Source organism: Balaenoptera physalus (genome assembly GCF_965194825.1).
Source record: "Balaenoptera physalus genome assembly, chromosome: 8".
Classification (NCBI taxonomy): Eukaryota; Metazoa; Chordata; class Mammalia; order Artiodactyla; family Balaenopteridae; genus Balaenoptera; species Balaenoptera physalus.
Window position 1 is genome coordinate 102,727,568 of NC_138887.1, and position 12,408 is coordinate 102,739,975.

The 12,408-nt window shown below is 35.4% G+C and overlaps 1 protein-coding gene across 2 annotated transcripts in view; it reads left to right on the forward strand.

Annotated features, from left to right (window-relative positions):
• Positions 1-12,408, forward strand: part of MKLN1 (muskelin 1) — a 333,033-nt gene that overhangs the window by 204,247 nt on the left and 116,378 nt on the right. For both annotated transcript variants that reach the window (XM_082472980.1, XM_082472979.1), the window contains one exon: positions 364-433. In XM_082472980.1, coding sequence (XP_082329106.1) covers positions 364-433 — 70 coding nt within the window. The remainder of the gene's footprint in view (positions 1-363; positions 434-12,408) is intronic.

Below are 12,408 nucleotides of genomic sequence, written 5' to 3' on the forward strand. Positions count from 1 at the left end.
ATTAGATATTTTATTACTTTATTTACCTTAAATTCCTAAATACAGCTATAGTTCATTTTGTCACTTGATGTGAAGTAGAGCTACACACACACACACACACACACACACACACACACATATGCATATATATATAGTACTTTTTTCAATTGTTTAAAATGCTACCTTTATCATATTTTAAAATTTTTAAATTACTAGACATTTTTTGTGTTTCTTATTCTGTTTAATTTTCTCTTCTTATTCAAGTTCCAGACATTATATAACTTTGTGATAATTTTAGCATCTGGTAGATTATTCCTCTTTTTGCATATTCCTGTTCACTTATTCTTTTAATTAATTGCTATAATTTTCGTTTCTTTATTTCAGGAACATTTTAGTGGATAAGCCAAATGACCAGTCTTCAAGGTGGTCTTCAGAGAGCAACTACCCTCCCCAGGTAAGATTATGTGTAGCTCTTGATACCATTCAGAAGTCAGATTTTAAATAGGCACTTAACTGATATCAGTTATCTAGATTCCATTAATAGTTTATTCAGTCTTTGAAATTGTGAGGTAAATTTTTTTTTTTTTAATTTATTTATCTGGCTGTGTGAGATCTTAGTTGTGGCATGCGGGCTCTTGGGCTCTTTTAGTTGCAGCATGCAGAATATAGTTCCCTGACCAGGGATCAAACCGGGGCCCCCTGCATTGGGAGCGCAGAGTCTTAACCACTGGACCACCAGGGAAGTCCCAGAGGTAAATTTTTATTTCCTCTTTTTTTGTTTGTTTACATTTTAGAAGAATTTTTATTTCATAGGCAAATACAGTGTGGAATTTGATGAAGCATAGACTTTATACTTCTCTCTACTGGAACATTTAAAATCTAATTTATGTTTTTTCTGGATTACTAATGATGCAAAACTAAGTTTCTTGTTACGTTTTGAGGAAAATGTTAACTAAAAAGAACTGGTTAAGGTGCTGTTAGTGTTCTGAGTAGAAACTGATCAGAGTACTGATCTGAGCAGAGGTTGTGACTTCTACTGCACTTAAACTCAAGTCATTCTGTAAATATTTAAGGACATGTTAGTAAATTCAACTTTGACTCAGTGATTCAGTAACTGCCTTTTAGGGAAAATAAGCTTAATATAGTTTGTTATTTTACTAAACTAGTATATTTAGATGACATCAGGACCATGAGCTAAATTGTTTCCTTGACAAGTGGTGTCCGATGTCATCTGAATTAAAAAAATAATCATTTTTCAGTTATATTACACTTTCAGCATTAGCACTTATGTCCATATCCTTGAGGAAATTAATGCTCTGATAGGTAAAGAAGATGGGTAAATAAAACTTTATTTTTTTTTATTCTAGTGTAATTCTTGGAAACCTAGTCTCTGTACTTCTTTTTCCTTTTTAATTGTTTTTTTACTGTTTACAAACCTTTTTGGATCACCTGGTGTTTAAGTGTTTAATTGCAAAATATATATCCAAAGAATACACACACATACACACACACTTATATATAAAATATAAAGAATAATAAAGCAAATACCTGTTTACTTGCTAATCATCTTTAGAAATGGAAAACTGCTACAACCTTTGAAGCTTCCTGTGAGCGCCATCTTATATCTATCCTCTAATCCCACCCCAGTAATTATTATTTCGTATTTGTTAAGCATATTCGCACAGTATTATATATGTATATGTTTATAAATTCCTGTGATTTGAGTTTTGTCTGGCTTTGGCTTTATATAAATATAATATATATTGAATCACTCATTATACATCTTCTGTGGCTAGGTTTTTGTTTGTTTGCTTAACATTATGATATTAATGTTGCCAAGTATAATTATAGTTTGTTAGTTTTCACTACTGTTTAGTATTCCAGTATATAAGTATGCCAAAATATATCTATCCATTTTTCAGTTGGTACGCTTTTGAGTTTTTTATAGTTTTTGCTCTTAGGAACAAGATGGTATGAATATTCTTCTGTGTTTTTTCCTGGTACACACATACAAGAGTTTCTTTAGGGTATATACCTTGGTGTACAATTGCTGGATCATAGAGGATATGTGTGTTCAACTTTTATCTGGTAATGCAAAACTGTTTTTACAAAATGGGTGTATAATTTATACTCTGACTGGCACTGTATGAAAGTTGTTGTGCATTGTGTTCTTCCCATCACTTCTATGGATGATTTTTAGATTTTACCAGTCTGGTGGATCTGTCACTGTAACTCAGAGTTAAGTTCCTGCTAGCCTCTTGTTACAGATTTTCATCAACCAGTCAATACATAATGTTGCTTTATATGCATTTCTGTTTAAAGACACCTTACTTTGTGTATATTGTTTATTCATTAGCATTGGACTCACAGCCATTAGCACTATTACTCTTACCTGAATGAAGCTTATCTAATACACATATTTTCTCTGTAAGGCACACTGCAACCTTCTTGCATTTAGAAACACTAGACAGCACTTCAGCAATATACTTGGGGATCATTTTAGACAGTGAAACACCAACAGAAAACACAAAAATATTTTAAAATGTGCCTAAATAGACCATGAAAAGGAAACTTGTTTGTAGTATGAGAGCTAAAACAAGAAGGTATAGGGTCCATTGTTTGACCTTAGCTGGGAGAGTGTGCTTTCGGCAACTTAAATTTTTTGCTGTTCTGTGCATGTCCAGGAATGACTGAGAGTATTAATTTGATGTGACAAATAAAATAAATTTTAGTGAGTAGATGAATTTGCAAGTGCAAAACCCATGAATAGTGAGGAGCAACTATACTGTAACTAACCATTCATTTACCATATCTTGAACAGGTCTGAGAATTAGAAAGAAAGGAAAAGAGGACTCTGAAAAATCAAAAGCATTGTGATGAGATTTTAGGTTCTAAGGGCCTTTTCTTAAGAATCCACTTGGGATATAATGTTATTCTGTTTGGTTGATTGTTTCTTTCGGTTTCAGCAACTGGAAGCAGCTTTGTGCATGGGGGGCATAGCTGTGAAAGATAGGCACATTAACAGCAAGTTGACAACTGACAAAGTGTCATAAGGGAGAAGACAGAAAAATCTAAGTCACAAATAGAAGACCAAAAGTATAACATTTAGGGGGTCTTTAGTGCAAGAATACTCTATTTCATTAACCTCTAGGATAGTGTTTCTAGTAAACTTTCTGCAGTGATGAAAATACTCTGTAATCTGCACTGTATAATACGGCAGCTGCTAACCACAGGTGGCTATTGAGTACTTGAAATGAGGCTAGTGTATCTAAGGAATGCAATTTTAAATTTTATTTAATTTTAATTATTTTAGATTAAATAGCCCCAGGTGGCTAGTGGCTATGTATTAGACTGCACAGATCTAAGGCATCGCTGTTATTAGGATATACTGTTTGATGCTCACAGTGCTTGATTCTGTCAGTAAGAAATTTTAATTATGTTTAGTATATGCAGCTTAAGCAGATAAGGAAGTTAATGGTGCAGTTATCTAGAGAGGGGTGGAAAACAAAATCAAAGCCTCTCAGCTACTCCTTTTTTTCCCATAATGAGGAAGGACTATAAGTGTGTACATGAATGCTAGGATGTATGGCATGTTTTGAGAGTGAATGAACCCTAAACACTTCTCTCTAAAGCTTGCGTTGGGTTATGAGTGGGGTAGGTAAAAATACAAATATTTTTCTTGTAATATATGTTGATTATTTTTTTTTGGATGGTTACTAAATTGTCAGGGCATAAGTATTATACCTATTAAGTTGTTTGGACCTAACTACTTAAGAAATAGAACTGTTGATATTTCTTTTGACCTTGGGTGCTGTATTAGTCATCAATTGCTGTGTAACAAATGACCGCAGAAATTAGCAGTTAAAAATAAACATTTATTATTTCACCCTGTTAGTGAGGGTCAGATTTTGACGCAGGAGAAAAAAAGAGAACCCATCTACTGGGGAATGCTTGAATACATTTTTCATGGAATATTGTCAGCCATTTAAATAAAATGAACTGGCTTCATACCAGATGACTTGGAGGAATTTCCACTATAAAATGAGAAAAGCATGATGCAGAGAAACATCTATAATAAGATCCTGCTGTTGTTACCTGAATAATAACTCTCCCTCCCTCACCACTATATGTGTATGTACATGTGTATATTTTTATTTGATACAGTGAGCCCAGATAAAGATATGATAGGATATACATCTGGTTGTTGGCATTGGTTATTTAAGAGAGGAGGAGATGAGATAGGAAAAAGAGATAAAACAATTATTTTAAAAAGTTATTCCCGTCAAAAACAACGTATTTGATATTCGACTTATGTAAAGTATGTGTCTGTGTGAGTGTGTGCATAGAGTTCAAATGAATCATCATCAAAATGGTGGTGGTTGTGTCAGGATAATGGAATTTAGGTAATTTTAAATTTCTTTTCAATTTTATTCTTATACTTTTATCTCTTTTGATTCTCATTTTCAATTTATATTTATAATTTATATAAACAGAAAAAAATGAAAGCCATTTTCATTGTGGTAGGGAGCAAATATTTTTAGACCTAATGAGAAAACATTGCTGTTGATTCTGGATTCTCTTTCTGTACTGGGAGGGAGTAAATGTAGCATGAATGAAAACCCTATAAATACTTTAAGATAGTAATTTCACCCTTCTCCCACATCAGATATGTTTTACAGAAGTTACTGATACTGCCATGGAAAATATGTCTTTCAAGGTGACTGGGGAATACCCTAGGGTTGGTTGAAATGTACAGGCAGTTACGTATGTCTTGATAATTGCTTTAAGAAAGATTAGATCATAATTCTACTACAATTATAAGTTCCTTCTAAGGTAGTTTAAATAAAAGTATGGTATTAGGTAATATTCTTTGTATTCTGGGGCTAGAGAGAGAGCAGTTAAAGTTGTTTAACAAACTGTAGGCATTCTGATTTTGCAGGTCAAAAAAAACTTTAGTGATTACTTAATACAGTTGGGTGTATGTGTGTGTGTGTTACAGCTTTTGCAGTACACTTACGTTATTCTTTCTCTGTTTGATGAACCATAACAAGAATATTATAGGAATAAGAGTTACTTGCAAAGTAAGGAAAAAAGTAGAAAATATATGCATTTCAATGTAATTTCTATCTGTGGAAACAGGATACCAGTAAATTTATGAAGTTTCTTTATGGTATTTTGCCCAAGTGTGTGAAAAGAGCATTGTATGTTTTGAATAATACATTTTTATTTAATATGATTTCCATATAGTGAAATGCATGAACCTTAAGTGTATAGTATCCATTTTGAAAAATGCACACACTAATATAATTTACACCCCTATCAAGATAAAAAATGTTTTCATCGGGTCAGGAAGATCCTTTCTGTCCCTTACCAGTGAATCCTTAACTCTCTCACCGTCTACCCAGAGGCAACCACTGTTTGGATTTCTTTTGCTGTAGATCAGTTTTACCAGTTCTAAAATTCAATAGAAATGAATATATATATACTCTTTTGTATATGGCTTTTTATACTCAGAATTTTGGGGTGGGGGGAAGCTTGTCCATGTCTTATGTGCATCAGTATTTCATATCTTTTCATTACAGAATACCATTCTGTTCTATGGACATGCCGCAATTTGTTTATCCATTTTCCTGTTTATGGACATTTGCAATATTTCAGTTTTGGGTGATTATGAATAAAGCTTATATAAACATTCTTTTATAAGATTTAAAAAATAATACATACTTTCGCTTATTTGGGGTAAATATCTAGAGATAGAATTGCTGCATCATAAGGTAGAGATGCAGTTGACCCTTTAACAATGTGACGAGGTGGCAACCCCCATGCAGTTGAAAATCTGCATCTAACTTTTGACTCCCCCAAATATTACTAATAGCCTACTGTTGATCCAAAGCCTTATTGATAACATAAATAGTCGGTTAACACGTATTTTGTATGTTATATGTATTATACACTATATCTTACAATAAAGTAAGCTAGAGAAAAGAAAATGTTATTAAGAAAATCATAAGGAAGAGAAAGTACATTTACTGTACTGTACTATGTTTATCAATATCATAAGTGTATGTTGTCTGTGTACAAGATGAATTGTGTGTCAGTACCTACATCAATATCATCACACATGATACAAAACACTGTAGATGTTATATGTATTACTAACACTAGACACTAAAAATGAAAAGGTAAAATGTGGAAAAGAAATTCATATTTATTTACAGGTATAGCTATTCATGCATTGGTAATGAAGAAGCAGCAATATGGTTGATTTCTGGTAGCCTAGTGTAATTGATACAGTTGCTTCACAGTACCCTACCCTATACACTAATGAATGAGTTGTTATAAAATTTTTATGGTATACAGTATTATAGTCATATTCATAATACAGTTTTGGAAACATTGTTAACATTTTCTCAAAAACTACTTACCTGTGATGATAGGCTGACACTTAGTTTTTCCAATTACTAGAGAGAGGGGAGCATACTGTATGATAATGTAATTATTTGAAAACAAAGTTATCAAACAGTAAGAAAACTAACATTGTTAATTTTGTATGAAATGTCAGTCACCTTATGCCTATGTAAGGATAGGCTATCCACTTCAATACAAGTCTTATACACGGTGTTCTACACAATGAATACTTAGGCAATGATGATGACACAGAAACGTTTCATATAGTTCTTGCTGTACTCTTACTAAATTTTCACATGAAGACGCACACATATATACAACAGAGAGGTTTATTAATTGTACGGCATGATGATTGTTTACTATTCATTAAGTGGAAGTGGGTCATCATAAAGGTCTTCATCCTTGTTATCTTCACGTTGAGTAGGCTGAGGAGGAGGAGGAAGATGAGGGGTTGGTCTTGCTGTCTCAGGAGTGGCCTCGGTGGAAGAGGTAGAGGAGTTCCAAGAGGAGGCAGGAGAGGCAGGCACACTTGGTGTAACCTTACGTAAATACACTGTAATTTCTGACTTTTTTGCTTTTCCATTCCTCTAAAAATGTTTCTATACAGTACCAATCCTTCTTCCACTGTTTGCTTTAGTTTTAGTGCCCATGTCATAGAAGGGTCCATGTTGTAAAAGAAGTCAAAAGCAGTATTGAATAATTGGAACCCTTCTTTCTGCCAGATTGTCTAATGTCAGTTTGTTTTCTGGCACTGCTTCTTCTGTGTCTTCTTCCTCATCGTCTGGCACTGGTTTGGAAGCACTCATCTCCATCAAGTTATCTTCTGTTAATTCCTCTGGTGTGGTGTCTGTTAGCTCTTGAATTTCTCCAAGATCCGTATTTTGAAACCCTTCACCCCCTACCTTTTTTGCCATATCAACTGTCTCTTTCAGGATTTCCTTGATGGACTGTCATAAATCCTGTGAAATTATATACAAATCTATAGACACAGTTTTCCTCAGCAGGAATCTATTGTTTTGGGCTTAATGACTTTCACAGCTTTTTCTACAATAACCATGGCATATTCAGTGGTGAAATCCTTCCAGACTTCCATGATGTTCTATCAGAGTTTTCTTCCATAGCGTTGGCAATCCTTCCCATGGAGTACCGTGTGTAATGAGCCTTAAAGGTCCTTATGACTCCCTAATCTAGAGGTTGAGTTAGAGACATTGTGTTTGGGGGCAGGTAGACCACTTTGATGCCTTTGACATTGCACTCATGGGGTTCTGAGTAGCCAGAGGTATTGTCCAATATCAAAAGAACTTTAAAAGGCAGTCCCTTACTGGCAAAGCGCTTCCTGTCTTCTAGGACAAAGCATCAATGGAACCAATCCAGAAAAAGGGTTTTCGCCCAAGCCTTCTTGTTTTACAACCTTATAGATAAGGGCAGTCCTGATCATAAACCCGACTGCATTTACACAAAATAGTGGAGTCAGCCTATCCCTTCCTGCCTTAAATCCTGGTGCTCACTTCCTTCCTTAAATATCCTTTGTGGCATTTTTTCCCCAGGATATGGCACATTAAAAACTTGTTCAGGCAGCTATTCTTTCTCCTCAGTGATTTTGTTAATGGCATTTGGAAACTCATATGCTGCCTCTAGGTTGGCTGGTGCACTGATTCCCCTGATACCTTGACATTTTTTAAAAATTTATTTATTTATTTTTGGCTGCGTTGGGTCTTCATTGCTGTGCGCAGGCTTTCTCTAGTTGTGGCGAGCTGGGGCTACTCTTCGTTGTGGTGTACGGGCTTCTCATTGTCGTGGTTTCTCGTTGCGGAGCACAGGCTCTAGGCGCGCAGGCTTCAGTAGTTGTGGCACGTGGGCTCAGTAGTTGTGGCTTGCGGGCTCTAGAGCTCAGGCTCAGTAGTTGTGGCTCATGGGCTTAGTTGCTCCGTGGCATGTGGGATCTTCCTGGGCCAGGGCTCAAACTCTTGTCGCTTGCATTGGCAGGCAGATTCTTAACCACTGTGCCACCAGGGAGGCCCTACCTTGACATTTTTTAAGCCAAACCTTTTTCTATTGTAAAATTATCAAACCATCCTTTGCTAGCATTAAATTCTCCAGCTTTAGATCTTTCACCTTCCTTTTGCTTTAAGTTGTCATATAATGACTTTGCTTTTTCTCGAATCATTGGAGTCTGTAGGTAGTGCCTTTCTTATAGCAATCCTGCATCCACATAAAAGCTACATTTTCAAAATAAGATTAAAAGGTATTTCACGAAAACTGCAAGGTTTTTGTGCCTTCTGGCATAGCTGTAGCAATGGCTTCATGGATTTCTTTTTCTTTTATTACAATGGGCCTTACTTGAGATTCATTTATCTTGAAATGGTGGGCATCTGCAGCTGTGGACACCAATCTGTGGTAGATAGTGAGTAATTCAACTTTTTCTTGTAATGTCATGACTTTTCTTTGCTTCTTGGGAGCACTTCCAGCAGTACTAGTGGCGCTTTGTGTGGGTCTCATGGTTTTATTTCATGGTTCACAGTATTGCACTAAACAGTGAAAAATACGTGAGAACTGCGAGAGATCACTTCTTATTGTGATACGCAATTTACTGGAGAGACAACTGCTCACATGGAGATGATAAGCATCACATGGCATTTTAGGCAGATGCTCTCAACACTTGAGCTCACCACAATAGCAACAGGAAGTGGCTATGAAATTATTACAGTAGTATAGTATATATTGCAGTTAATTTTATGCAGTTATGATTTACTATTGCAACTTTGTTTACATTTCCCTTCACTGCAAATGGCAGCATATACAGTTTGTAAGGGTTTGTGTGTGTAAGTTTTGATAAATTTTAACTTTTTATAATAGATTTGTATATATTTTATGGTAGTAAATGATAAAATAGACTAGTATCTACATATATTTTATGCATTCATTGCATACCTTTTTCTTAATTTTTTTGATAGTTCTAGGCTTTTTCCAAATTGTCTGTTTTTCAGTTTTTTTCAAATTTCTAGGTTTTTTCAGATTGTTGCAAATCTCCAAAAAATTTTCCAAGGTATTTACTGCAAAAATGTTGCATGTACATGGACCTGTGCAGTTCAAACCCATGTTGTTTAGGGTCAGCTGTACATTACTTTGTATGAAATTATCAGACTGCTAGTTGCTTCATAGCCTCACCAACATTTGGCATTGACACACATTTTAATTTTAGTGTTTATTGGTGGTGTAAAATGGTTTTAATTTATAATTCCCTGATGACTCTTTATATTAAGCACTTCTTTCCATTTGCTTACTGGCTGTTCATTTATCTTTCTTGTGAATTCTTTTACTCCTTTAAAAAAGTGGGGTTGTTTTCTTTTTTTATTACTGAGTTGTAGAAGTTGTTTATATATATTCTGGGTATAAGTTCCTTGTAAGTTATGTATTGTGAATATTTTCTCCCAGTCTGTGACTTGCTTATTCATTTCTTTAACACTAACTTTTATTATTTTTAAACATCTGTTAAAGTATAATGGACATACAATAAACTTTATATTTTTAGTGTACAATTTGATACGTTTGAACATATGTGTACACTCTTGAAAATACCACCACTCCTGCAATACTAAACATGTCTATTACCACCAGAGTTTTCCATGTCTTCTTTTAATCCCTTCCACTCACCTCCATCCCCCATCTCTAGGTACCACGCTTCTTTCACTGTAGATTCATTTGCATTTTCTAGGGTTTTATATAAATGGAGAAATATGGTATGCATTTTTTGTCTGACTTATTTCACTCAAAGTGATTACTTTGAGATTCATCCATGTTGTAGTTTGCGTCAATAATTCATTCATTTTTGTTGCCCAACTGAATGCTCTCATATGGGCATATCACAGTTTGTTTATGTACTTATCTGTTGATGGACACTGGATTGTTTTCCAGCTTTTGGCAATTACAAATAAAGATGCATTGAAAATTAATGAACAAGTCTTTGTGGTTTTAATTTGCATTTTAAAAATGATTATTGATGTTGACCATCTTTTCACATGCTTGTTTGCCTCTCAATGTTCTTTGGTGACATGTCTATTCAAAAGGTTTGTCCATTTTAGCATTTGTTTGTTTACTTTCTTATTATTGAATTTTGAGAGCCTTTGTTAAGTCCTTTATCAGATACATGGTTTGCAAATATTTCCTCCCCTTCTGTGACTCCCCAGCCTCAACTTTTCTTATGTCCCAATACTAGGGGGAATTTTCATTAAGTATGATGGTAGCTATGGATATTTTATAGATGTCCTATGTCAGTTTGAGAAAATTTTCTTCTATTTGTAGTTTCCTGAGAATTTCTAATCCTGAATGGGTATTGAATTTTATTGTTTCCCATATCTTAAAACACTTTTATGTTTCTCTACTTCTCCTAGGATAGAGTCCAAATTTCTTAATATGGTCACATATTACAGCTCCTTCCAGTAAGAGGTGCAGTCTGTTCCCCTACCTTATAAATCTTGGCTGGCCTTGTCACTTGCTTTAACCAACAGAAAATTCTATGGAATTGTTATTGCAACTTCTAAGCAAGGCCTCAAGAGGCCTTGTAGCTTCTGTTCTCTCTGTCTTGAACTCTGAGACCACTTGCTCTGAAGAGAGCCCATCTAGCCTCCTTGAGGATAAAAGCCTATATGGAGGGACCCAGTCATCCCAGCTAAGTCCAGCTTCCCCACTCTCTACCCCAACTAAGTCCAGTCCCACCAGCTGTTACAGCTACATGAATAAGTCCAGGAGATATCGTGGAAGAACTATCCATTGAACCCACAGAATCATGAGAAATCATAAATCACTATTGTTTTAAGACACTGGGTGATTTATTACACAGTCTGCGATTTACATAGATATACAGTCTGGACTTTTCTAGTGTCATTTCCTGTTCTAATGCTGCCTGTTTCTTTGTCAGTCCTTCACATCAGAGTAAATGATATTTCAACTACCCTGTTATTCAAGTCAGAAACTAAATCATCATCTTGATACCTCCTTCTCCCCTCCCTATATCCAGCTATCACTTAACCCCATTCATTCTATCTCCAAAATATATGTCAAAACTGTCTAATCCTCTCTATCTCTGCACCACCTTAGTTCACGTCTCCTTCATGTCATCTCTTGTCAGAATTATTGTAACTATCCTAACTCATCTGCCAGTCCCTCCAAGCCATTCTCTATAAGGCAGACTCTGTGTGTGTGTGTGTGTGTGTGTGTGTGTGTGTGTGTGTGATGTTAATCAGATCTTGGCTTTCCATTGTGCTTAATGGATTCCATTGCATTTATAATGCATGATATGGTAACTGCTTACCTCTTCAATCTCAACATTACCATTCTCCACCTTGCTTACTAGGCTCCAACCATGCTGGCCTGTTAACAGCTTCTAGAACTCATTTTTCATAAGCCTTTTTGCCTGGCTAGCTCTGTGTAGTAGCTTATTAGTGCCCCTCCCTCCCAAAAAAGATATGTGCAACCTCAGAATGTAACCTTATTTGAAATAAAGGTTTTAGCAGATGTGATTAAGATAAAGATCTTAGAGTGAGATCATCCTGGATTAGGGTGAGCCCTAAATCCAATGACAAGTGTTTTTATTAGACACAGAAAAGGAGAAAATACAGAGGGACACAAGAAGGTCATGTGAAGATGGAGGCAGAGTTATGCTGCCACAAGCAAGGAACACCAGGAGCCACTGGATACGGGTAGTGACAAAGAAGGATCCTCTCTTAGAGCCTTTGGAGGGAACATGGTCCTGCTAACATCTTGATTTCAGACTTCTGGCCTCCAGAACTGTGAGAGAATAAATTTCCGTTGTTTTAAGCCACCAAGTTTGTGGTAATACGTTATGGCAGCCTGAGGAAACTAATGCACTCTGTCTCATCCTTTAAGACTCACCTCCTGGGATATACTTTTGCTGATAGATCCATCTAATCTAATGGATGCTGATAGATCATCCATTTCTCCTTTATATCATCTTTATTTCTTATAAATTGTTAACATCCATATGATTAAAAATGATTTTTA